The sequence below is a fragment of the Podarcis liolepis genome (assembly GCF_965112155.1).
Source record: "Podarcis liolepis genome assembly, chromosome: 16".
Taxonomy (NCBI): domain Eukaryota; kingdom Metazoa; phylum Chordata; class Lepidosauria; order Squamata; family Lacertidae; genus Podarcis; species Podarcis liolepis.
The window spans coordinates 9,185,551-9,211,089 of NC_139567.1; the positions used below are offsets into that span (position 1 = coordinate 9,185,551).

At 41.2% G+C, this 25,539-nt stretch overlaps 1 protein-coding gene across 2 annotated transcripts in view; it reads left to right on the forward strand.

The window, feature by feature from the left end:
- The window catches only part of KCNU1 (potassium calcium-activated channel subfamily U member 1), a 103,114-nt gene that overhangs the window by 31,552 nt on the left and 46,023 nt on the right, over positions 1–25,539 (forward strand). For both annotated transcript variants that reach the window (XM_083480374.1, XM_083480373.1), the window contains exons 15-19: positions 349–461; positions 962–1,030; positions 2,679–2,765; positions 17,396–17,505; positions 22,360–22,465. In XM_083480374.1, coding sequence (XP_083336500.1) covers positions 349–461; positions 962–1,030; positions 2,679–2,765; positions 17,396–17,505; positions 22,360–22,465 — 485 coding nt within the window. The remainder of the gene's footprint in view (positions 1–348; positions 462–961; positions 1,031–2,678; positions 2,766–17,395; positions 17,506–22,359; positions 22,466–25,539) is intronic.

Sequence of the window (25,539 nt, forward strand, 5' to 3'; positions counted from 1 at the left end):
TATATAAGACGACCCCTTATTTTAAACTTCAAAAATTTAGGAAAAAATAGCCTTATACACTGAAAAATACAGTGTGTGTGTGTGTGTGGGTGTATGGTCATATATATTTGAATGCAGCAAGGCTAGAACAAGGTTTAGTAAGATAAATGTTTGTTATATCTATTTATATCAATGGTACAGTAATGTTCTTGAAGCAGTTAAACAACAACAAAAATTGACAGTGAAATCAAAGTGTTAAAACAGCAAGCAATCAACAAACTTATAAAAGCAGAGTGCATTTCATCTAACTTAGTTGTTAGATGTTGTTAGTTGGCCAGATGATGATGACAATGATGATATTTGTTACAGAAACTGCTCAATTTGAATAAGCACCTACATGAAATAGAAGGCCAGGATTATAAAGTGATGACTCAGCTTCTATCCAACGATTTTATTGACATGTCCTTCAAAGACGTGGCCAAGTAAGTCCAGGATTTCCCACCATCACTGCCTTAGTTGATTAGTAAGAACATGAAATCTTTACTGGGTCACACCAGACTCATCTTGTCCAGCATTCTGTTCCCACAGTGACAAATCAGATATCTATGGGAAGCCCACAAACATGACATGAGCACAACAACTTCCCTGCTCATGCTTCACAGCCACTGGCATTCAGAAGTCTTGTTGCTTCTGGGCCTCATTCCATCCAGGGGTTTGTGTTGTAAGCAAAGGAAGCCAATGGATGGGTCTAGTGTGTGATGACATGGTCTCGCTCTTCACTCATGCATAATCATTTTTCTCAAGTAGAGCTCATGGGACAGCTCACTCACATTGTGTTTTACCTGTTGCGCAAATGTCTCCAGCAGGTTTTAAGAACTGATAAAGTTTTCAGCAATGGTTGCTACTCTGAATCCCCCAGATTCCCCTCCTTTCTTCACTTGCTTGTTCCTTTGTCAATAACACAAACTAATCTCTTTCTTAGATTGTGCTTTTTGAAGCTGGATCTCATGCTGCTTGCTATCGAGTTTCGATCTGGCACGCAAGGAAATAGGTGGGCACCTATCCTTCTGAACTTCTTGCATTTAGAAGGATTAACTATGATATCGTAAAATCTTTGGGTTGGAATGTCACCATGGCCAGAGCAACCTGCCTAGGACCTGAGCAGGACAGATTGCTGTGAGACTACAGAAAAGCAGAGGAAGAAATATGAGAGCCAGTGTGGTGTAGTGGTTAAGAGCGGTAGTCTCGTAATCTGGTGAACCGGGTTCGCGTCTCCGCTCCTCCACATGCAGCTGCTGGGTGACCTTGGGCTAGTCACACTTCTCTGAAGTCTCTCAGCCCCACTCACCTCACAGAGTGTTTGTTGTAGGGGAGGAAGGGAAAGGAGAATGTTAGCCGCTTTGAGACTCCTTCGGGTAGTGATAAAGCGGGATATTAAATCCAAACTCCTCTACCACCTCCTCCTCCTCCTCCTCCTCCTCCTCCTCCTCCTCTTCCTCCTCCTCCTCCTCTTCTTCTTCTTCTTCTTCTTCTTCTTCTTCTTCTTCTTCTTCTTCTGTATAGATAAACTGGGACAAGAGAGCCACATTGGGCCTCAGAGTAGCCATGCCAAGGGGAGGCTGTACATTACAAAATTGCCCCAACTCTGCTAGCATCAGATCTAAAGCATCTTTGTTCTTCCAACATAACCCCTCCCAAACACTTTTTTCTTCTTATCTCCAGCAGAAGCCCATGGGGCTTATCCATACTTGTCCCACTGCTTTCCTCCAGGGAAAACTGCTTTTTAGAGTTTAATTGGAGCAAATTGCAATTGGGACTTGCCCTGGATTGCCGTTTGTTCTGATCTATCGCTAAAGAGTGGGTCTTTTCAGGGGTGACACAAACGGAAGTGTGGGCGAGCTTTTGAAAAGGCAAAACACCACTCCATTATGTCAGCCTGGATAGCTCAGTTGGTTAGAGCATGGTGCTGATAGCACCAAGGTTTCAGGTTCAATCCCTGTATGGGATGGCTGCATGTTCCTGCATTTTAGGGGTTGGATTAGGTGATTCTTAGGGTATCTTCCAAGTCTATAATTCTATGATTCTATGTTTAATGCCTATGTAAGGAATTCAAGTGGTGAAACTCTGGATGTGATAGCAGATTCACTTAGAGTAGAGATGGGGTACTTACGCCCCTTGCTGGACTACAGATCCTATCTTTCCCTGGTGTTGGCAGGGGCCTGGTGAGAGTTGGAGTCCAACTACATTTGGAGGAAACAGGTTTTCTGCCCCTGATTTAAACCCAATTCAGTCTCTGCCTGCTTTGTTTGGCTCATTGAGTAGTCACCCCACTCGGCAGATGGAACAATCAGATTAGTTGCTAAGGTCTTGGCACTACATCCAAGGCTTCTCTACTTTTTTCTCTTTTTTTGCTCATGTAAATATTTGCCTTCCATAGAAGAAGTAGGTCACCAGGATAGAATATTGGAGTTATTTTGTTGGAGACACTGAATTCAGTAAATTGGGGAAGCTCTTCCAAGTTATCCTGGACAAATCTGCATTTGCACCCTCCGTTTGCCCTAAAGACCATCTTTCCCCATCACCTCCTAGTCTCTGATTCTGCATGTAGCAGCTGTACAGATTTAATACAAATGTTTAAACAGTAAACTAAGGGAGGCTTAAATGACATTTCTTGTTGTTCTCAAACTGTTTTACAATAGCATCCTGATCAATCCACCTTCCATTATTAAACTCCATTTCGACACAATGGGCTTTTTCATCGCCAAATCTGCAGCGCAACTCAGAAGGTAATTTCTTTAATTACTTGCATCCATATTTGAACTGTATTCTAAGTTGTTAAACATTGGAGTGGATGTCAAACATTGGGCAGGTGTTTTTTTGTAACAGTATTATTTTGTGCTGTGTTTCACAACCAAAGAAGGGAAACTCTCATCGTTTATATATACAGGTGAATACAGATGCGTTTGAATCTCACATTTAAATGTGAACCTACCTAATTTGCAGTTTCCAAACAATATTCAAACCCACACAATTCTGCCCTTTGAAATTTGCACAAATTTTGTGATTGCATTATTTAAAAAAAAAAATGCTACAAAAGGCATATTGTCAGGGAAAGCATGCAACAAAATGCACATATCCTCCCCCAACACAAAGACAGCCTTGACTCATGCACAACACGTATAATAGGTGTGGGAAACTTTTGGTCTTCCAGATGTTGCTGAACTATAACTCTTATGAGCCCAGCATGCATGGTCAATGGCCAGAGATGATGGGAATAGGAATTCAGCAATATATTGAGGGTCAAAGATTTCCCACACCAGACATATAAGGATATACATTCCTGAATGACATGCCTGACCGCCATTTCTCTCCCCCCCCCCCAACACACATTTCACTACTATTCCCAGAATTGGGAGAGGTGAAATGAAGTAATTTTCTCCACCATATAACATTCTTACAGGCCTGTATCTTTTCCCATAAAATGAATCAACATTGCAGTCCTTTCTACCAGATCTCTCTGTACCTTACAAAGCATTCTGTCCCCCTCGCTTTCCATCTTTGTCCACCATAGTCACCCCCAGGACTTTGATTCCAATCTCCCCTCATCCGATGCACTTCACAAATTTATAATAACATTCTCTTCATCCTCACAAGACCCACCGTTCCTTCTCCCTCCTCTCCACCCCCTGGCCTAATTTCCCTAACTGTCGCTTTCCCAAAAGTCAAATTCCCTTGACACTTTTGTCCAGACTGTTCAGAACTATCTCTTTCCCCTCCCTTGCCACACACAACTAGATACATTTTTTTCATTATCACCTGTTTTCCACATACAACTAGCCTTATGAAATATATTAAAAACCAAAACAGAAACTTTATTCTGGAAGCATTTAGAAAATTAAAATAGGTTGACTTCCGGAGGCGGCGCGAAACAGCAATGGCGGTCCTCTTCGGTCTCTGAAGAGGGGCTCCGCGGAAAAGGGTCGTGCGCTGCGGCACAGCGACGACCCATCAAGAAAAACCACGGGCAGAGTGAGCCCGTGGCCGTGGGACTCGGCGGGCACCAGGAGCGACCCCAGAAACGGTGAAGGAGCCTCGTAAGGGGCTCCGGAACGTGGAAGGGGGAGCGGTGCTGTGGGTTCATCGCTCTTTCTGCGGAAGCAAAGCCGCGCGGCTGCTGCTGATGAGCGCTGTCCTTTCTTCCTGGAACATCAGGCTCTAAAACTCTACACTCGTGAGTAAGGATTATAAGAATTTATTTGAGACAAAAATCTTTAAATTCGGCTGAAAACGGGAGGTGAAAACAGGAAGTCCGCCTTCCGATTCTGCTTAAGATCAAAGCAAAGACTTTTGCAAGCGGGGAGCGCTTTGAAAAGGACTATAAAAGGAAGCTGTCATAATCACGCAAGTTTGAATTTGTTTATTTGGAAGGGGAAAGGACTAAGTCGTTGGTGAGTGATTTGATTTAAACTGAAACCTCTCCTCTATTAAGTGGATTACAAAAGTTGAATAACCAAATCGTTGGGCTGCCAGGACAATAAGAGCTGTCAAATTGCGGAAACTGTAACTAAATGTGGAAGTGCTATTGTTGAGCGCTGTTGGATACAAATAAGAGACTACTACTTGCACCATTACTGAAACTTTGTTTTACTTTGGGAAAGCTCTGCAAGTTTAAAGGGGCATTGAAGGTACCTCTTTAATCTTTTTTCTTTTTGGGCTGCTGTTTAATGGTGGAAAAAGTTTCTTTTTCCTCTGAATTACAGGGGAGCTCCCTCTAGTGGATTTAGGACTAACAAGTCTCTGGGAACTGCATATTATTTGGACTATCTTCTGGGTGGTTGTTTACATTCTGGATTATTTTTCCCATGGGACTTACAATTTGACCTTGACGCATAGACAGCTGTGGAATGAGTGGCACAAGGAAAACTAGGGCAGCCAAAACGAAAGCAGAACAATCTGCTCAGCAACTGCTACAAACAACATTGACTGTACAGCCACGCAGATCATCTGTTCCTACTGTATTAACATTGCAAGAAGGAGAAGTTGTTCAGCCAGCCCAAGAGCCAGCTCCAAAAGATATGGCTTCAGGAGGGATTGATCCAGTTTCTAAACAAATTTTGGATCAGCTGGCAGCTTTAAACACAAAGTTTGATCAAGTTACAACTACCATCAACAAGCTGACTGAACAAGTCTCCCAAAATACACAAGTAATTGGGAATCTTCAAACAACTACAGAAAATCGGAAATTGGCTGTAGAAGCAAATCAAAAAGCAGAAGAAGCTAATAAGAAGGCCGAGGAAGTAAGAAGGGAAGTAAGGCCATTGTGCAGGCAAATCAGTGAACAGCAGGCCTATCTGTCTATGGTGGAATTGAAAAATCGGGAAAATAATCTTAGATTACGAGCAGTACCAGAACTTGAACAAGAAGACTTGATTGGTTTTTTGACATCAGAATTATCAAAGTTCTGGGGCATAGAAGAAGATAAGGACTTTAAAATTGTCACCGCTTTTAGACTGGGAAGAGTGGTGAGGAAGGACAGAGCTAGAGATTGCCTGATCATTTTGAGATCTAGGCAAGAAAGTGAAAAAATTTTAGGCCTACATTTCAAAAAAGCATTGGTGATTCAAGGTAAAAAAGCAGAAATCTACAGAGACATTCTGAAACAACTTTTGGACTTAAGAACTACATATAAAGATTTAGCAGGACTACTGAGAAACAACACAATTCCCTATAGGTGGGAGTTTCCCCAAGGATTGTCTTTTAATTTCAAAGGAAAAAATGTTAAAATCAGAACAGCAGAAGACCAACTAAAATTTCTGAACGACCATGGAGAGGACCTTCGGAAAGGAGTAGCAGGAGCCTGGCCATCACCTTTGTCTGAATTAACACCTGTCCCACCTCCGGGTCTGGACGAAAAGGAAGTCACATCTCTATAGGACTTATAGATTGATCCAGGATGTCTCTGCAGCTTTTTAGTTGGAATATGCATGGTGGAAATTCCCCGGAAAAAAGAAGAAGGATCTTTCACATATTGAAAAAAGAACAATTGGACATTATTTGCTTGCAGGAAATGCATGTGACTAGGCTCCATAGGAAAGTGTTAATCAACAAAAGACTAGGCCAAGAATTTATTTCATCAGACAAAGTCAAGAAAAGAGGCGTTGTGAGTTCCGACTCCCGGTTTGAATCGCGGACGGCGAGGAAGCGCGGAAAGCCTCGTAAGGGGCTTTCTGAGCAGTTCGGAGGCTTGGGGGAGTCGCAAGGGCACTGCGCCCCCCAAAAATCCCAGGGGGGAACCCTGGGGGATAGGCTTCCCGGCAGCGTGGGAGCGGCTTTTGCACAGCTTGGAGTTTTTTCGCTACAGCGGAAAGACGCCCAGGGTGGAGCCGCGAGCGCAAGAACGGGAGAGTACCGACTCCGTGCTGCAATGCCTCCAGCTTCTGCCAAGAAGTGCAACAAACCTTCGTCAGATAAGAAAGGATTCTCCAGTGTGTGCTGAGATATTTAGAGTAATTGGAAATTAAACTGAGAGAATCCGGGATGGTTAAGGATTTATAAAAGGAATACACCCGACGGTGAGCGGAAAATGGCGCAGGCAATTATATCGCAGACAGTTTAAAAGGGTAATATCTACAAACGGCCGGACTGAGTGAGTATTGAATGCTGTGGCAATTCTTGACAACTTGAAATAACTATTGGCCATAAAGTTGGCCCAAAAAGAAGATATAAAGTTACAAAAGAGGGTGCCAGTTGGATGAGAAGCTTGTTGGATGGGTTTTTCCTTTTTAACGTTTTGAAAGTACATTGTTTCATTTTACGGAGGACAAAGCCGCAAAGAAATTTGGGACTTAAAGTTGGGAGAAGGGGACCAGCGGCATAGAGATAAAGGGACAAATAAGGACACTTTAATAGGAGCTCCGAGGGAGAAATCGTGGAGGAATTAAAACAAAGCGAAGAGTGCTAAACGCTAAGGAGACTTGCCTATGTGGGCTCCGCTTCCCCCGCCCATTTCCTCCTTAGTTGGATTTATTGTTTGCTGCTCCCTGGCGTCCTCGCCCCCCCCTGCTGGACCTTTCTCCTCCTCTACTCTGCCCCCCCTCGCTCCTCACTTCTATACTCCTCCTCCTACATTTAATTAAGGCAACGGACAGATTGGTGGATTTTTCTTTATTTGCTGAGGAAACAGAACTGGATTATAAAGCCTAAAAGTGGTTCTGCCTCTTAGACTGGAAGGAAAACAGACTCTTAGCATGATAACACTGGCTAAACTGCTAATTTAAAACGGTCTCACAACCTAATAGGTGTACTGACTCTCAACTTAATAGATTCCGGTGAGCTTTCACTTATTATAGTAAGCCTAATAGTTTCATTTGTTTATTATTGGTTTAAGTGGACTATCCTAATAATGGACAAAGTTCTCCTGTTCGAGAGCTATCACTAAGACCTACAACATTTTCCTTTACACGGATTAGGCCAGCAAGTGGCTGAAGCTCAGAGAAAGCAAATCGGACTGATCAGAAGGAGATAAAAAGCATAAACAAACTTGAGAAGGCATTTTAAGCCTCTTAGCTACCTATTTTAAAAAGAGAGAACTGGACCATCTGATTAAAAATCGTTAAGACTAAGTGGAAGATACGATAACTTGCTGTTCCTATCCCAATGTTTAATTGCCCCCCCTAGTGTTAAAAACCCTCATATATGTTTAAGAAGGCTTAGTCTGATTATCTGAAGAGAAGGAGATTGTGAGCCCCGAAGGGGGAGAGACCAAGTGACAACACATATAGTGGAAATAAGATTTAAAATGTCGGGGGAAAATGGGAGAAAGGGGGGAGGAACTCCAACGGATAGGAAGACATCTAGACAAGAGGAAATTAAAGATCTTGATATTTTATGGCTTAAAATCAAAGAGGAGTTTAAACAAAATGAAAGCCATCTAGAAAGTAAACTAGAAGAAATGCAGGAGATGATAGATAGGAGGATAGAAGGAGCGGTAGGAGAACTTTCCATAAAAATTCAGGAACTATCTGTCAAATCAAAAGCATTTGAGGAAACCAATAAAAAACTGCAAAAAGATATGAGAGAACAGAAAAAAGAGACTGAAAAAATAAAGGAAGAGATGAGAGAGGTGAATAAAACGCAGGAACAAATCTGGGATAATATTGCTATGACAGAAATGCGACAGAAACAACTACACTTAAAATTTAGAGGGATAGAGGAAGAGACAAATGAGAATATAAAGGAAAAGATAATTAAAGAGTTAGCAAAATGGTTAGATCTGAAAGAAGAAGATGTCGCATACACAATTGAAAATTCCTTCAGAATAAAAATGAGAATATCCCAAAATAGGACAAAAAGACCTCTTGGAGACTGTTTAGTAATATTTAACTCAATTGAGATGAAGAACTTAATATTAAAAACGAGTTATCATAAAAAATTAATAACTGGTGGCAGGCCAATAATTGTTCTGAAGGAAATCCCAGTTAGAATTCTACGCAAAAGGGAAGGATATAGACAAATAGTGGCGGTCCTGAAAAGAAACAGGATACGATATAGATGGGAATTTCCTGAAGGAATTGCTTTTTTCTTCAAGGATAAGAAATTCAAGCTGACAGACCAACAGGAAGTGGAAAAATTTATGAGGAGATATGAGAAAGAACTTGGCAAGGCTGAAGACAATACCAGAGACAGAGAGGGAGGTGGGGGTGGGAGGGGGAGGGGGGAGGGGAGGTTGGGGGAGGGGAGGGGGGAGGGCGAGGGGGAGGGGAATGAAGAGGGATTAGAGAGCGGCAAAGAAGCGGAGGAAGAAGGTTAGGAAGAGAACAAGGAGCGACTAGAATTTAGTTTTAGTAATGTCTTTGAAGTTTTTGTCCTGGAATGTAAATGGTGTAAATGAAAAATCCAAAAGGAATAAAATAATGAAAGTTTTGAGGAACAAAAATTATGATGTGATATGCTACCAAGAGACTCATATAGCCAAAAAACACAAACATGTACTGATTAATAAAAAGTTGGGGGTGGAATTTATTAACTCAGATGTCAGCAAAAAAAGAGGGCTGGTGGTCTATGTTAAAGAGAAATGGGAACCGACACTAATATGTAAGGATGAAGAGGGAAGAATTCTGGGAGTTCAAATTAATCATCAAGGAGAAAAATTTAATGTAATAACGGTTTATGCCCCCAATACAAAAAAAGTAGAATTCTTTAAAAAATTGGAACAAATGCTATTAGAATTAGAGAGCCATAAATTAATTCTTTTAGGGGACCTAAATGGAGTCCCTGACCCCGAAATGGATAGAAGTGAAAAAAAGAGAAAGACGAACCAAGGGAAACTTCCAAAATCTTTTAAAGATTTACAGGAAAATTTAGATTTGATTGATATCTGGAGGTATAAAAACCCAATAACAAAACAATTTACACACTTTTCAGACACACATCAAAGTTGGGGCAGAATCAATCAGATTTGGATCTCAAGAGAGTTATCATTAAGAACAAGGAAGTGTGAGATAGAACCTAGAACACTCTCCGATCATAACCCAATAATTTTGGAAATAAAATGTAGATCATTGGGACAGTAAAGGTGGAGAATGAACGAATATCTATTAGAAAACGAAGAGATTATTGAGAAAGCAAAAAACACCCTGAAAGAGTATTTTGAATGGAATTTAAACAAAGGAACCAAAATTGATATAGTCTGGGAAGCAAGTAAAGCGGTCCTTAGGGGATTTTTGATTCAGCAGAATAGTTATAGAAGGAAGTTGAGAGAATCAAAAAAGGAAGAAATAGTGAAACAACTGAAAGATTGTGAGGAAAAATTAATAATAAACCCAGAGGATGAAAAGATGAAACAAATATTTAAAGTGCTGCAAACTCAATACTCAACATTATTAGGGCAAGAGGTAGAATGGAGGATAAAATCAATGAAACAAAAATACTTTGAATCTGCAAACAAGACGGGGAGATTGTTAGCATGGCAACTAAGGAAAAGGAAAAAACAAATGGTGATTAATAAGATTAAAATAGAAGAACATATAATAGAAGACCCAAATGAAATAAAGGAAAAGTTTCTTCAGTTTTACGAAACCTTGTACAAAAGAAAGGAGGAGGAAGATACAATAGAAGTAGAAAGATATCTGGAGAAAAATGGTGGTGAGCGGCTGACAGAAGATGAAAAATCCCATCTAAATAAACTAGTAATGACGGATGAGGTTAAGGAGGCTATCAAAAAAATGAAACAAGGAAAAGCCCCAGGTCCAGACGGTCTGTCACAAAAATATTATAAAGTCCTGGAGGAATACGTAACACCTGTCTTATGTGACGTATTTAATAACATCTTACAGGGAGGGAGGATTCCGGACTCGTGGAGAGAGGCCCATATTACCCTAATACCAAAACCGGAGGCGGATAAACTTGACGTAAAAAACTATAGGCCGATATCACTACTCAATAACGACTATAAAATTTTTGCTGAGATTATGGCAAAAAGACTGAAAAAATATTTGATAAAATCAATTCATAAAGACCAAGCCGGATTCCTGCCAGGCAGACAGCTGAAGGACAATATAAGAAATATAATAAACATCATTGAATATTTAGAGTTTAAAAATGAAATCCCCGCAGCTCTGGTATTTGTCGACGCCGAAAAAGCTTTCGACAATGTATCCTGGTGTTTCCTTGTAAAGTGTATGGAAAGGGTAGGGATAGAGGGGCCCTTCTTGGAGGGTATCAAAGCAATTTATTCGAGCCAAAGAGCGAAATTAATTATTAATAATAACTTAACAGATTCATTTATGATATCAAAAGGTACAAGACAGGGGTGCCCTCTGTCCCCCCTCCTGTTTATTATGGTACTGGAGATAATTGCGAATAAAATAAGGGAAACACCGGAAATAAAAGGAATTAAACTTGGAGTGAAAGAATATAAATTAAAGGCATACGCCGATGATTTAGTAATATCATTAGAAGAACCATTAAAAAGCGTGGAAAAAGTCCTAGAACTGCTTGAGGAGTTTGGGAAGTTATCTGGGTTTAAGTTAAATAAATCTAAGACAAAAATACTGACAAAGAATTTGGCTGAAGACTTAAGAAATCAATTAGAACAACAAACAGGGATTAAGGTAGTGAAAAAGGTGAAGTACTTGGGCATTTGGGTAACTACAAAAAATATAAACTTAGTGGAAAATAATTACAATAGAACCTGGAGCGAGATTAAAAAAGATTTAGACATCTGGAGTAGATTAAAACTCTCCTGGGAGGGACGAATGGCGGCCATAAAAATGAACATCCTTCCAAAAATACTATTTTTATTTCAGAATATTCCAGTAATTAGAGGAACAACAATGTTTAAGGAATGGCAGAGGACCCTGTCCAGGTTTATCTGGCAGGGGAAGAGAGCAAGAATTAAGTTTAAACTGCTCACAGACAGGAGAGAAAGAGGGGGGTTTGCTGTCCCGAATTTGCAATTATATTATGAGGCTGCATGCCTATGTTGGGTTAAGGACTGGATAGTTTTGGAAAATTGAGATGTGTTAGACCTGGAAGGATTTGATGTTAGATTTGGCTGGCACGCCTATTTATGGCAAGATAAAGAAAGGGTGCATAAGGGATTCTCCCACCATATTGTTAGAAGAGCGTTGTTAGAGGTATGGAATAGAACTAAAAGACTGTTGGAAAAGGGCATACCTTGGTGGTTATCACCAGTTAATATCTCATCTCTTAAAAATTTAAACACGAGAACCCAAAGATGGACTTACGAAGGTCTCCTAACCAAATCGGATAAAGGGTGGAGAATTAAATCATATGAAGAACTAAAGGATAAGTCAATAGGGTGGCTACAGGTTCACCAAATTAATGCCCTATGGAATGAACACAAAAAAATAGGGATGAATGAGAAAATCTTTGGACTAAAGATATGAAATTTACAGCATGCGTTAGCCTCCAAGAAAATATGGAAAAAATGATGTATCGTTGGCATATTACTCCTGTTAAGCTTGGAAAAATGTACAAGATTGGAGACAAGAGATGTTGGAAATGTAAAAAAAAAAAGAGGGCGATTTCCATCATATGTGGTGGTCATGTGAAGAAGTGAAGAGGTTCTGGGGCTCTATTTATGATGAATTGAAAAAGATACTGAAATACACATTTCCTAAAAAACCAGAAGCATTTCTTCTGGGAATGGTTGGTGAGGAGATTAGGAAAGAAGACCAAACCATGTTCCAGTATGCAACGGCAGCAGGCAGATTATTGTTGGCACAGAACTGGAAATCATCTAAAATCCCAACTATTAGTGAATGGCAAAACAAGCTATTTGAGTACTCTGAGCTAGCAAAAATGACACAGAAGATTAGGCATCAGAGCAATAAAAACTTTATTAATGATTGGAATAAATTTATATCATATATGGAAAAAAACTTAGGTAACATTAAAATAACAGTAGGTGAACTATAGAATCTGCGAAGTAAAGATAAAGATAGAAAGAAAGAATTGCAAGAAGGTTATCAATGTGATATAGCTTAAATCGTGGTGGAGGGAAGTCAGAATGATGTTATGATAATTAGTACTTTTGGAGAAACGTATTTACGTCTTGATGTTTTATTGTCTATTTTTGTTTATTTTTCTGTGTTTGTGTCTTTTTTTTCTTTTTTCTTTTGGCAAGTCTGTGATTTTAAAAGAGTGTATATTGGAAATAAAATTTATATAAAAAAAAGAAAAAAAGAAAAGAGGCGTTGTGATTTATGCAAAGGAGAACCTGTCACCGAAATTTCTGTTTAAAGATGAGCAAGGAAGAATTTTGGCAATTGAGATACAAACACAAGGAGAAAAGTTTTTGATAGTAGGAATCTATGCACCAAATGAAGGGAAGTCGGAATTCTATAAGAAGCTGCATGAGATAATGCTGGACTATCTGGACTATACCAACATCATTATGATGGGAGATATGAATGGGGTGGTCTCTACTTACATGGACAAGTCACAAAACCAAAATTTAACTAAAGATGGCAGACTACCTAAAACTTTTTTTGAACTGACTGACAGTATGGATCTGATTGACATTTGGAGGACAAAGAACCCCTTAGGTAAAGAAGGAAAATTCTTTTCTGAGGCTCACTTGTCATGGACAAGAATCGACCAAATATGGACATCTAGAGGGCTGGCACCTAAGACTAAAAAAGTGGAAATCTGCCCAAAAACCTGCTCCGACCATAACGCTCTGAAAGTGGAATTGAGACTTACTCCTTCAGATGGAGAATGAATGACACTCTACTAAGAGATCAGGAGATTGTGAAGAAGGCCCAAAAAACCTTAAAAGACTATTTTGAAATAAATTTGAACACTTCGGTGGAAAAGAGAACAATCTGGGACGCAAGTAAAGCAGTAATGAGAGGGTTTCTGATACAACAGAATACGATCAAGAAAAAACTCTGGAATGGAAAAAAGGATAAGATACTAGAGAAGATAAGAGATGGAGAGAAAAAATTGAGACTAAAACCAAAATCAAAAGAGATTCTGAGAGAAATTAAGTTCCATCAAGCACAATATGCGAAATTAATAAATCAAGAAGTGGAATGGAAAATTAAACAAATGAAACAAAGATCATTTGAATCGCCGAACAAATGTGGAAAACTGCTAGCATGGCAGTTGAAAAAGAGACAAAAATTGAATTTTGTTACCAATCTGGAGGTTGAAGGGAGAAATATACAGAAACCAGAAGAAATTAGAAAGTGCTTCCAGAAATATTTCAAAAAACTTTATACGCAAGGGCCTCAGGAAGTGACTGAGATAGACCAATTTTTAAAAGTTAACGGATTACCAAAACTATCTCAAGAAAAGAGAACAATCTTGAATTACAGAATAACACAACAGGAAATTGAGAGTGCCATCCAGAATATGCAACTCGGCAAATCTCCAGGCCCAGATGGACTTACCTCCAAGTACTATAAGACTTTAAAAGACTACTTGATACAACCATTAATGGAGGTTTGTAACCTGATCATGGAGGGGAGGAAGGCACCGGAAACGTGGAAAGAAGCTTTCATCACATTGATTCCTTAACCGGAAACTGAAAAGACTCAACTAAAGAACTACCGTCCCATCTCACTCCTAAATGTGGATTACAAAATTTTTGCAGATATTTTGGCAAGTAGGCTTAAAAAAGTGTTAAATGAAGTAATTCACAAGGACCAGGCAGGCTTTCTCCCAGGCAGACATTTGTTTGACAACACTAGGAACATTATTGACATTTTGGAACTTTTGCAAACTAACAATACTAAAGCAGTGTTAATTTTCATTGATGCGGAGAAGGCCTTTGACAACATCTCTTGGAAGTTTATGAAGAAAAATTTGGAAGGGATGGGAGTGGGACGGGGGTTTGAAAATGGTATAGAAGCAATCTATTCAGAACAAAAAGCTAAATTGATAGTGAACAATGTGGTGACAGAAGAGTTTAAAATCGAAAAAGGAACACGACAGGGGTGCCCTTTATCCCCTCTTTTATTCATTTCAGTCCTGGAGGTGCTTTTGAGTATGATTAGGGAGGACCGGTTGGTACAAGGAATACAGGTCGGAGTGAAACAATATAAATTGAAAGCTTTTGCAGATGATTTGGTTTTAACACTACAGGAGCCAGAATCTAGTACAAAAAGAGTTTTAGAACTGATTCATGAGTTTGGTCGGGTGGCGGGATTTAAGTTGAACAAGCAAAAAACCAAAGTTCTGGGAAAAAACTTGACACCTTTAGAAACAGATGAGTTTCAGAAGGAAACAGAATTAAATGTGGTTAAAAAAGTGAAATACCTGGGGGTCAATTTGTCCTCCAAAAACTTGAATTTATTTAAGGATAATTATGAAAAATGTTGGTTAGAAGTTAAAAAGGATTTAGAAGCTTGGTCAAGACTGAAACTTTCCTTGTTGGGTAGAATTGCAGCTGTAAAAATGAATGTATTGCCAAAGATGTTGTTTTTGTTTCAAACCCTACAGATTGTGGACAGAGTGGAATGTTTTGGTAAATGGCAGAAGGATATCTCAAAGTTTGTTTGGCAGGGCAAAAAGCCCCGAATAAAATTTAAAATACTAACTGATGCAAAAGAAAGAGGGGGGTTTGCCCTGCCAGACTTAAGGTTATACTATGAAGCTGCAGCCTTCTGCTGGATGAAAGATTGGTTACTTTTAGAGAACACTGATGTCCTAGATCTGGAAGGGTTTAATAACTCTTTAGGATGGGCATGCATATTTGTGGTACGACAAGGTAAAGACTCATAAAATGTTCAAAAACCATATTGTCAGAAAAGCAATATTTATGGTCTGGACAAAATACAAAGACTTATTAGAAGGTAAGACCCCGAGGTGGTTATCACCAGTGGAGGCCAAGGCCCGAAAAAAACCCAATATGGAGGCCGGCTGGCTGAAATATGGGGAAATAATAGAAAAAATTGGAGACAATTGGAGGTTACAGAGCTATGAAAAACTAAAGAATAAGGTGCAAGATTGGTTTCATTATGCTCAAATTCAAGAGGTCTTTAAGTCGGATAAAAAAACAGGATTCCAGGTGGAAAAATCGAAACTAGAGACAGAACTGTTAGAACCAAAGACTAAGGTACTTTCGAGAATGTATAACTTGCTGCTTAAATGGAACACTCAGGATGAGACAGTCAAATCAGCCATGATAAAATGGGCTCAAGACATTGGGTACAACATTATGTTTGAAGACTGGGAAAGGTTATGGACCACTGGTATGAAATTCACGGCATGTAATGCCTTGAAAGAAAATATTATGAAAATGATATACAGGTGGTACATGACCCCAGTCAAGCTTGCTAAGATATATCATCTGTCTGATAATAAATGTTGGAAATGTAAGGAGGCTGAAGGGACATTCTTTCACCTCTGGTGGACCTGTCCAAAAGTGAAGGCCTTCTGGAAAATGATCTACAATGAGTTAAAAAAGGTATTTAAGTATACCTTTCCCAAGAAACCAGAGGCCTTCCTCCTGGGCATTGTCGACCAGAAAGTGTTAAAGAAGGATAGAACGTTTTTTATATATGCAGCAACAGCAGCAAGAATACTTATCGCAAAGTACTGGAAGACACAAGATTTGCCCACACTGGAAGAATGGCATACGCAATTGATGGACTATATGGAACTGGCCGAAATGACTGGCAGAATCCGAGACTTGGGAGAAGAGACAATGGAGGAGGACTGGAAAAAATTTAAGGATTATTTACAAAAACATTATAAGTTATATGAATGTTAAGAATTTGCACGATTTGGAAAATCTAGCTCCAGCAATAAGATTTGGGATATTGGAAACTAAGATATAACTATGAAAGGACTAAAGTTTTAAATAACATTGTATTTATTTCAGGGCAAAAGCAAATTGATAATAAGTATTTTGAACTCAAAAGATAACCATTTGAAAGTACTAATAACACATGAAACAAGGAATTAATTTGCTGATATTTTTATTGTAAAGAAAGCAGGGTGAGGGAGATGTGAGGAAGTCCGATTGGTTATGAAAAAATGTATTGGAAAGATGGATTTCTTTATTCTTCTTTTCTTCTTTTTTCTTTTTCTGTTATTTTGTTTTATATCTGACTTTACATCTGTACCTGGAAAAAAAGTAATAAAAATATTATAAAAAAAAGAAAATTAAAATAGGTTGAGGTACACATATTCTGGAAGCATTCAAGAATTCTTACTTTTTCTATTTTCAATGAGTTTTATGGTTGCTTTTAAAAAATGTTATCATGCATTGTGAACCTATGTTGAAAAGCAGGCAAAAACAAAACAACAAAAGAAAAGACAGCCAGTGTTAAAGGTAAAGGGACCCCTAACCATTAGTTCCAGTCATGGCCGACTCTGGGGTTGCGGCACTCATCTTGCTTTATTGGCCGGGTCATGTGGCCGGCATGACTAAGCCGCTTCTGGCAAACCAGAGCAGCACACGGAAATGCCGTTTACCTTCCCGCGGGAGTGGTACCTATTTATGTACTTGCACTTTGACGTGCTTTTGAACTGCTAGGTTGGCAGGAGCAGGGACCGAACAATGGGAGCTCACCCCGTCACAGGGATTCGAACTGCCAACCTTTGGCAAGTCCTAGGCTTTGTGGTTTAACCCACAGCGCCACCCGCGTCCCAGGTGTGGGGTTAGAGTGGTTCAAATTACCAGTTGAAATCTCCACTTGGCTGGGAGCTCACTGGGTGACCTTGGACCAGTCACTGCCTGTAAGCCTAACCACAGGGTTGCTTTGGAGACTAAATGTGGGGTGGGGTGGGGTGGGGTGGGTGGACCATGTACACCACTTTGAGCTCCTTGGAGAAAAGGGTAGGATATAAATGCAATGCACAAATAAACAAGGAAATGCATACATACAAATAACTGTTCTGACTATTACATTCATGATTTTTCTTTTCCTTTGTTGTCTAGGGCGCGGTATTACTGTAGACAATGCCACAGTGACATTCTGAATCCAGAGCTAATTGTAAAGTGTCGTTGCAAAATGAAAGTCCCGAGAAAATCCTCAATCTCCCTTTCTGGTAAATTCTCCCTACATTTCAAACTGGACTAACCATGTATAAGTCAGAGGTGGATTGCATAGCTAGCCTTCAAATCCGTCATCTATCAATTTTATTTTGATATAAAATGTATATCTCCAAAGATACGGGGGAAAGGAGACTCTTGTGCGCGTAGCTGTGTGGCTTAGTAACACCACATGCATGGGAAAAGGCAGTTTATAGCAGTACTAGACTACTGCAATGCATTCTCTGTGGGGCTGACTTTGAAGATAGTTCAGAAGCTGGAGCTTAATTTGGTGGCCAGACTTATAACTATGACAAGGAGGACCAAGCTTACAACACTGGTCCATCTACACTAGCTTGTGCTTGGTTTCCATACCAAATTCAAAGGGCTGATTTTAACCTGTCAAGTCTTATATAGCTCAGGACCCCACTACCCTTTCCCCTGTGAAGCTGCCTGGACCCTCTTGCCATCTTCAGAAGCCCTTCTCAGAGGACTCCATTTGGGGGAAGGTACAGAGGGAGACAGCACAAGAAAAGGCCTTTTCAGCAGCGGCTCTCCATTTTTTGAATGCTTTTCCTAGGGAGGTGAACCTGGCTCCAAGTCTAAGATCTATTTGGTGCCCTCGCTGAAGTAGGGTTTTTGTTTAGTGGCAAGCATGAGCTGCCACTGTAGTCCAGTGTGTGCAGGGGCATCAGAAAGTAGTTGTAGGGGCATGAGATTGCCAATTGGCTAGCCATCCTTTACCAGGCTGCTGTCAGCGAGCCAATTGGCTAGCCAATTTTAGGACCACATGCTTGCATGGCCCTGACTGAAGCACCCTCTGCTTCCATAATCACTACCTTCTGGTGTTTAGTGATGGGAATTCCTCCTGATGGTTACTGCAAAGGGAGATGGCTGCTTCATTGTTTGGGCTGCTTTACCAGCTACTGCTGAGCACAATTGTAGCCACTTGGGTCTTTGTTACTGGGAGCCATGCTTGTGCTAAGTTGCTAAAACAGCACAGGACAGCCCTCAGCAACCTGGTGCTCTACGCAGCTTTTTTGAAGCTGTGTTTCAACCACAGCTCCCATCAAGCCCATCCTTGCTGGCTGGGGCTGATGGAAGTTGTAGTCCAAAACATCCGGAGGCTACTAGGTTAATGAAGATGAGCACAGAGGCTCGTCAAACAGGAACATTTATCTCCCAGAGTATGTGAAGCTGTAGTTAATGCCAGCTTTACTGCTTTGAGAACTGTTACTCCCACAGAGTGTTTGAACTGGCCATGGTCTGTTCAAGGATTTATTCTTAAACATTCTATCTTTTATTTGAACAGCAGATGGCAGGCAAGCCCCATTGCTAACCCGACTGTTTTGTTGCCTTGGTAGATTTCGCAGGAACACACATCCTCAGTGAGATCTCAGAAGTGCACACCTGTGGGCTTGTTCACACATTACATTCATGAGAGATAGGGGTGGGAGGGGGAATTCAGTTCAGTTCACTTTTAACATGAACCTACTGAATTCACACTTCCCCAAACCAATCTGTGAAACGAAAGACAGCTATCCTTTGAAATTCTCACTTTCTCTGAATTTTGTGCTGTATTTCCCCAACCACATAATGTCTATGCAAATGTATATATTAGAAGAAAGTGTGCATTTAAAAATTCATATATTAGTGAAAATAGCACACATTACATTAGAGGAAATTGATTGTAATAATATTTAGGGTTGGATAAACAACTTACAAAATAAATGTGCATGTTTTTAAGGAGAAATCTGCACTAAAATGCTGATGAAGTCTCTTGAGGTCTAGCAAACTGACATGGAAATGTAGAAAACCCAACGTAAACATTTGCCTATCTTCAGACGAATGTGATTTCTCTATAGTGTTCACGTTTGGTGTCAGTTCCATGGCTACATAAAATAAAAAAGCTACTGCTCAGCCCAGTGTGGTTTCGTGTAATTCCACAGCATTCAATTTCCGCTGAAGGTCTAGTAAGTTCTCTTCCACACACCAAGCAAATGGAGCATTTTTGGCCAATGACTCAGTGGCTTTGGGACAGTTGGGGCATAAGTTTCCCACAGTGCCCTTGCAAGAGTCTACAAGAAGTTGTATTATCCCATGGGAGCTCACATGGCGTGGGAAAGGCCAAGTGCTTAAAAGCTTCACCCACAAGTAGATAGGGCACTTTTTGCCCGGTGAGCTATCGCACCTGCCCACCTGTGATGTTAGTGGCCTCACTGAGCTCCTTGGGTCAGTGATTAACAGGAGCAGAAAGGGATTTTTCTCTCAACGTCAGTTGGCTCTTAATGAGTGCTTCATCATGTTAAGCGTTCTCATTATTCTGTAATAACTCTGTGTGGTTATGGTATTGGGTAGGATCATAATAGTAAAGGGGGGGGGGGATAAGGGGCCTGGAAAGATAGGTTCAAAGTATGCTCCTAGCTGAGGTGGAGTCCTGCCAGGCCAGAATGTCTCTCCTGATTGTCTAGTGGGATCCTGGATGCTGGCCTGTCCTGTATGGTAGCCAGGGTCTAACACTAGTCAACTTCCAGTGAAGGCAGGACTGGACTGTGCAATCCCAACCACTGAACAGGATGCCATTCCAACAGCAAGTGCTGATGGGAATCAATAATTGATCCTTTAAATATTCTCCATTCCTTATTGACTCTCTGTTTCATGTCGTTTCTTACTCTTCCTGATAACTTTTATATTTAAAGAATACTTAAAAAATCATTATAAGAATGAAATTCTCTTAGCAGAACTAGACTGATTCTTGCAAAACAAAAACTGTAAATAATATTATGTTAGGCTATATGAAGATAACTGAATGTAATATGAGGCTGTGCGTTATAAAGGAAAGAATAGACACAGTAAATTAAATTTTTTGGAAGTCTTTTAAAAGTTTATTTATAGAAATCTTTTTTCTTTCCCCCCTTTTTCCGTTCTTTTTATGAAATTTTATTTGTATGAACATAAAGGACAATTTGTTATATTTGTACAGAAGAATTGTATAAAATTATGTACTTGTTTTTCTTTCTCTTCTTCTTCTTCCTTCTTTTTTCTTTGTTCCAGCTTTGGTATTGAATATTGTATATATAAACTTCTCTTTTTTTAGTTGAAATGAATGAAGATTAATAAATAAAATAATAATAATAATAATAATACAGTGGTGCCTCGCAAGACGAAAAGAATCCGTTCTGTGATTCTCTTCGTCTAGTGGTTTTTTTCGTCTTGCGAAGCAAGCCCATTGAAGGATCAGCGGATTAGTGCTATTAGCGGCTTTTAGAGGGTTTTAGCGGCTTATCTGCTGATCGGATCAGCCGATAAGCCGCTTAGCTGCTTAGAAAAAGGGGGGGAGGGAAAAAAAACCAGCAGGAACTCGCAAGACATGGTCGTCTTGCGAAGCAAGCCCATAGGAGATTCATTTTGCGAAGCACCTGCAAAACGGAAAACTCTTTCGCCTAGCGAGTTTTCCGTCTTGCGAGGCATTCGTCTTGCGGGGCACCACTGTAATAGATCCTTGCCCTACTACCATGCCAACCCCTCTTACCTGCTTTATAATCACTGAAGTTTTACCCAACACTGTTATCTGGTGTGTCATAACAGTGTGAATATCTCCATGAAGCCCCCTCCCAAAGTGTGTCTACCTCTTTCTAAAGGCCAGAATCACTAGCTGCTCCTGCTAAAGCTCAGCACTGCTATCACCTCCTTGCCTGCCAGCAGGCTTACCAATTGGGAGCCAACATGGGGGGGGGGGTCTTCCCAGAAGATGCTTGGAGATCATGGCGGGGAGCAGGGAGGATGAAAACCACCCTCCATGCCTCCTGCCCCCGCCCAGTGCTTGTTGGAGGCGGCAGAAGATGGCAGCCCCCTCAATACTGGGGGGGGGGGTTCAGCCCCCTGCCTAGAAATATTGAGGGGGCTGAAGCCCCTTCTGCCCTCTATAGCTGGTGCCCCTGCTTACCAGACAGAGAACCATCAAGGCACCAGACATTGAAAGGGGCGGAGGAACCAGGGTGGGTGGGGGTGGGCTGCCCCGGGTCTCACCACTGAGGGGGTGCCAAAATGCCGGGCGGCACTCGCCACAGGGCCTGCAGTGCGCCCGAGCCACATGTCCCTCCTGGGAGAGACGTGGTGGCTGGGGTGCGCGCAGGCTCTGCGCTGCCCAAACGGTCCATCTGCTGCCTCCCCCCAGCTGTAGGGCGGCTGAGTGGGAGGAGGCAGGCAGAGTCTGGAGGGCCCCCGATGCACCCTGCCCCTGTGGTCAGCTCACCCCACCCTCACCCTGCCCCTATGGGTAGCTCGTCCCGCCCCTGGGCGCACCGCCCCAGGCCCCCGAGCTGCTTCCTTTGCCGCTGGACATTGGTAGCTACTGTTCCTTGTCTTCATAGTACCATAAATGGCATGCTCACCAGCTCTGGTCCAGAAAGGACAAGGTGAACAAGCAGGTGGGGGGAATTGTGAGAAGGTACAGGGAGCTCTTGCCAGTACGCCCACTTCCTGGAACATGGGTCTTAGCAAGTGCCCAACCATGTTGATGTTGACATCAACTTGGGATGATCTAATTGGTTGAACATTACCATTTCACTTGGCATACGGCAGGCTTCCTCAACCTCGGCCCTCCAGATGTTTTGAGATTACAATTCCCATCATCCCTGACCACTGGTCCTGCTAGCTAGGGATCATGCGGGTTGTAGGCCAAAAACATCTGGAGGGCTGAGGTTGAGTAAGCCTGGCTTAGGGGCTACCATGAACCTGAAACTGGTAATGAGATGCTTCTACATGCACTTATTTGCCACTATCAAAATGACTTTGATTGACCCTAGGCTATTGAAAAACAATTAAGACTAGCCAGAGAAGAAATGGCCTCTTAATGCTTTTTATTTCAGATAAGATGAAAGCAGCGCAGGATTCGAGCAGTCTAGTAGTTTCACGCTCCCTTGGATTTTTCCCTTTCTTCAATTTCCCCTTGCAGACTGACAGTGAAGAGAACAGGTAAGACATTGGGGAGATCTATGTGTGCACCATGTGTGCACCATTTCCTGGTCTGAATTCCTTGTGAATTTGTGTGAGCATGAGATGGGAGAAAGGAGGTTATGCTTCTTTTAAAGTTATGATGTCTAAGCCTTCTTTGCACTTTACATCTAATGCAGGGGGCAGCTGGATCTGACTGGCTGAAGTTTGTCACTATTTATGGTGGGCATTTTGAAATTTGGGGATTCTGTGCCGCATTATGAGCTGAGCCCAGATCAATCTGAATTCTGGTTTGAAGTGGGGTTCTCACCCAACTGCCATTGGTTACATCTCTCTGCCAGGTCTACCTCTTTCTGAAGCAAAGGTCAGGCTCACTAATGATAGGCTGACCCCCCCCCCATGGCGATATTTTCTTACTGCTTTTTAGGGGGAGAATTCTCCCAAAAATTCCAGAAGGGATTTGGCACATCCTGTAGGTGTGAGGAACCTTTGATATTTCAAATGCTGCTGAACGTCACCCTCCACCCCTGGTGGCCATTGCCCGTTCTTTCTTGGGTTAATGGGAGCTGTAGTTCAGTATTCCCAAACACCTGCCTCACTAGGTCCCACTTAAGTTCCTGTGGGAAGAACCTTGTGTCCCTTTCCACAAGCAACAGTTCCTCAAATGCCTTGGATAGGACACAATGGACTATAGCAGGATATCTATCTAAAGGCATTTCCAGAAGTGAAAACAGTGGAGAGCTACTGGAGAAACTTTATCACTATGATGTAGATGTTACTTTTTAAAATAGTTATTATAAAGCCATATAAAGAAGAAGAAAAACCCTTGGCCACCTCAAAAGGTAAGTAAAGCAAGTAGCAAGCCGCAAAAAATTGGAGACTATTCTTCCCTACCTTCATGACCAAGTGGTTGCTTTCATTTATACTGCAAGGAGCTCAATGTTAGCCCCCTCATTTAATCCTCACAGCTGTAAGGTAGGTTGGGCTGAGAGGCAGTCACTGGCCTAGGGTCCCCCAGTGAGTTTAATGACTGAGTGGGGCTTTGAATCCTGTTTTCCCAGCTTCTAGTCCAACACTCTAACCACTACACCACACTGTCCCCCAGATTTCACAGGAGGGTTTCGTTTCCCCCAGTGAATGGTAAAATAGACATTTTCATTTATTGATTTAGACACTGTTTTAGTATCTTCCTTTAATGAGTTAAGTGGTAAAATATTGGGAGGGGAGCACCTTAAATGCCCCCTCCTATATGTATGTGTGTACACAGACAGACATGCACAAGGGCATTCTACCAATTTGTTCAGGAGGAGAGGAATTTGTCATTAAGTTTACAATACAGTTTCTCCCCGCCCCCTGTGTCCGCAGCATAATTTGAAGAAGGTGGGGAGAGAGAGACTCTCTCAACCTGCTGAAATATCATTATTAAAATGTGCATGAAAAGTCAATTATGCCAGAGGGAGGTATTTAAGAGAAGCGAGTTTCCTTACTGTGGGATTACACCTTGGGGATTACAGAGATTGCTGAAATCTTTGCAGCTGTTTAACTTAAAAGAGGAGAGGATTTTCACTGTCAGATGTTCTCTATAGCCCTCGCAAGAGGAGGGCAAGCACTGAAGGAAAGCCATTGTTCCCGTGGCCCTTGAAACTAACTCCTGCCATCAAACAGCAGAGGAGGAGATTACCGCAGCAAAGGTTTGCCCCGTACAGGGCCAGATTAAGACCTTTAGAAGCCCTATACACCAAAAAGATCACAGTTCTCCCCTGCCCCCACCGGTATGCAACTCAAAATACAAACATTACTAAAGAGGAGACTGAGAGGTGATATGATAGCCATCTTCAAATATCTGAAGGGCTGTCAAATGGAAGATGGAGTGAGCTTGTTTTCTGCTGCTCCAGAGGGTAGGACCCAAACCAATGGCTTCAAGTTACAAGCAAGGAGATTCACCAGGAACAACTTTCTGACAGAGCTGTTCAACAGTGGAATGGACTCCCATGGAAGGTGGTGGATTCTCCTTCACTGAAGGTTTTTGTTTTATTTTTTCCAAAAAAATTAATTTTATAACACAATTGAACAACATAAACAGAAAACCAAACAATACAAACAAATTCTTGACTTATCCTTATTTTTTCTATACATTGTTAGGTGAGCTTCCCCAAGTCACCCCCTATCTGATTTTCATTTTAGCTCATCTTTAGCAGTTTACATATATCTTAATTTTGAACCATTTTTTATCACACTTACTTTTACCTTAAAAATCTTCACATTTTATCCCTTACAAATAATATTTTAAAATACACTATATTCTACTTCTAACCCTACCCTACACAGCATCTTAAAAAGCAGAGACATCACCTTGCCAACAAAGGTCCGTATAGTTAAAACTATGGTTTTCCCAGTAGTGATGTATGGAAGTGAGAGCTGGACCATAAAGAAGGCTGATCACCGAAGAATTGATGCTTTTGAATTATGGTGCTGGAGGAGACTCTTGAGAGTCCCATGGACTGCAAGAAGATCAAACCTATCCATTCTTAAGGAAATCAGCCCTGAGTGCTCACTGGAAGGACAGATCATGAAGCTGAGGCTCCAATACTTTGGCCACTTCATGAGAAGAGAAGACTCCCTGTAAAAGATCCTGATGTTGGGAAAGATTGAGGGCACAAGGAGAAGGGAATGACAAAGGACGAGATGGTTGGACAGTGTTCTCAAAGCTACGAACGTAAGTTTGACCAAGCTGCGGGAGGCAGTGGAAGACAGGAGTGCCTGGCATGCTCTGGTCCATGGGGTCACGAAGAGTCGGACACGACTAAAAACTAAACAACAACAACAACAAAAAAAACCCTACAGCCTATATCCACTTCCAAAGCTATTCTAAGATTTAAATATTAATATTTTTTCCCCAAATATTGTTTAAACTTCTTCCAGTCTTCTTCCACTGTCTCTTCTCTCTGGTCTCAGTGTCTCCCAGTCAGTTCGGCAAGTTCCATATAGTCCAACATCTTCATCAGCCATTCTTCGATAGTTGGTAAATCTTGTTTCTTTCAATTCTTTGCTAAACAGAGGTTGGAAGACCATGTGCCAAGGATTCTTTAGCTAGA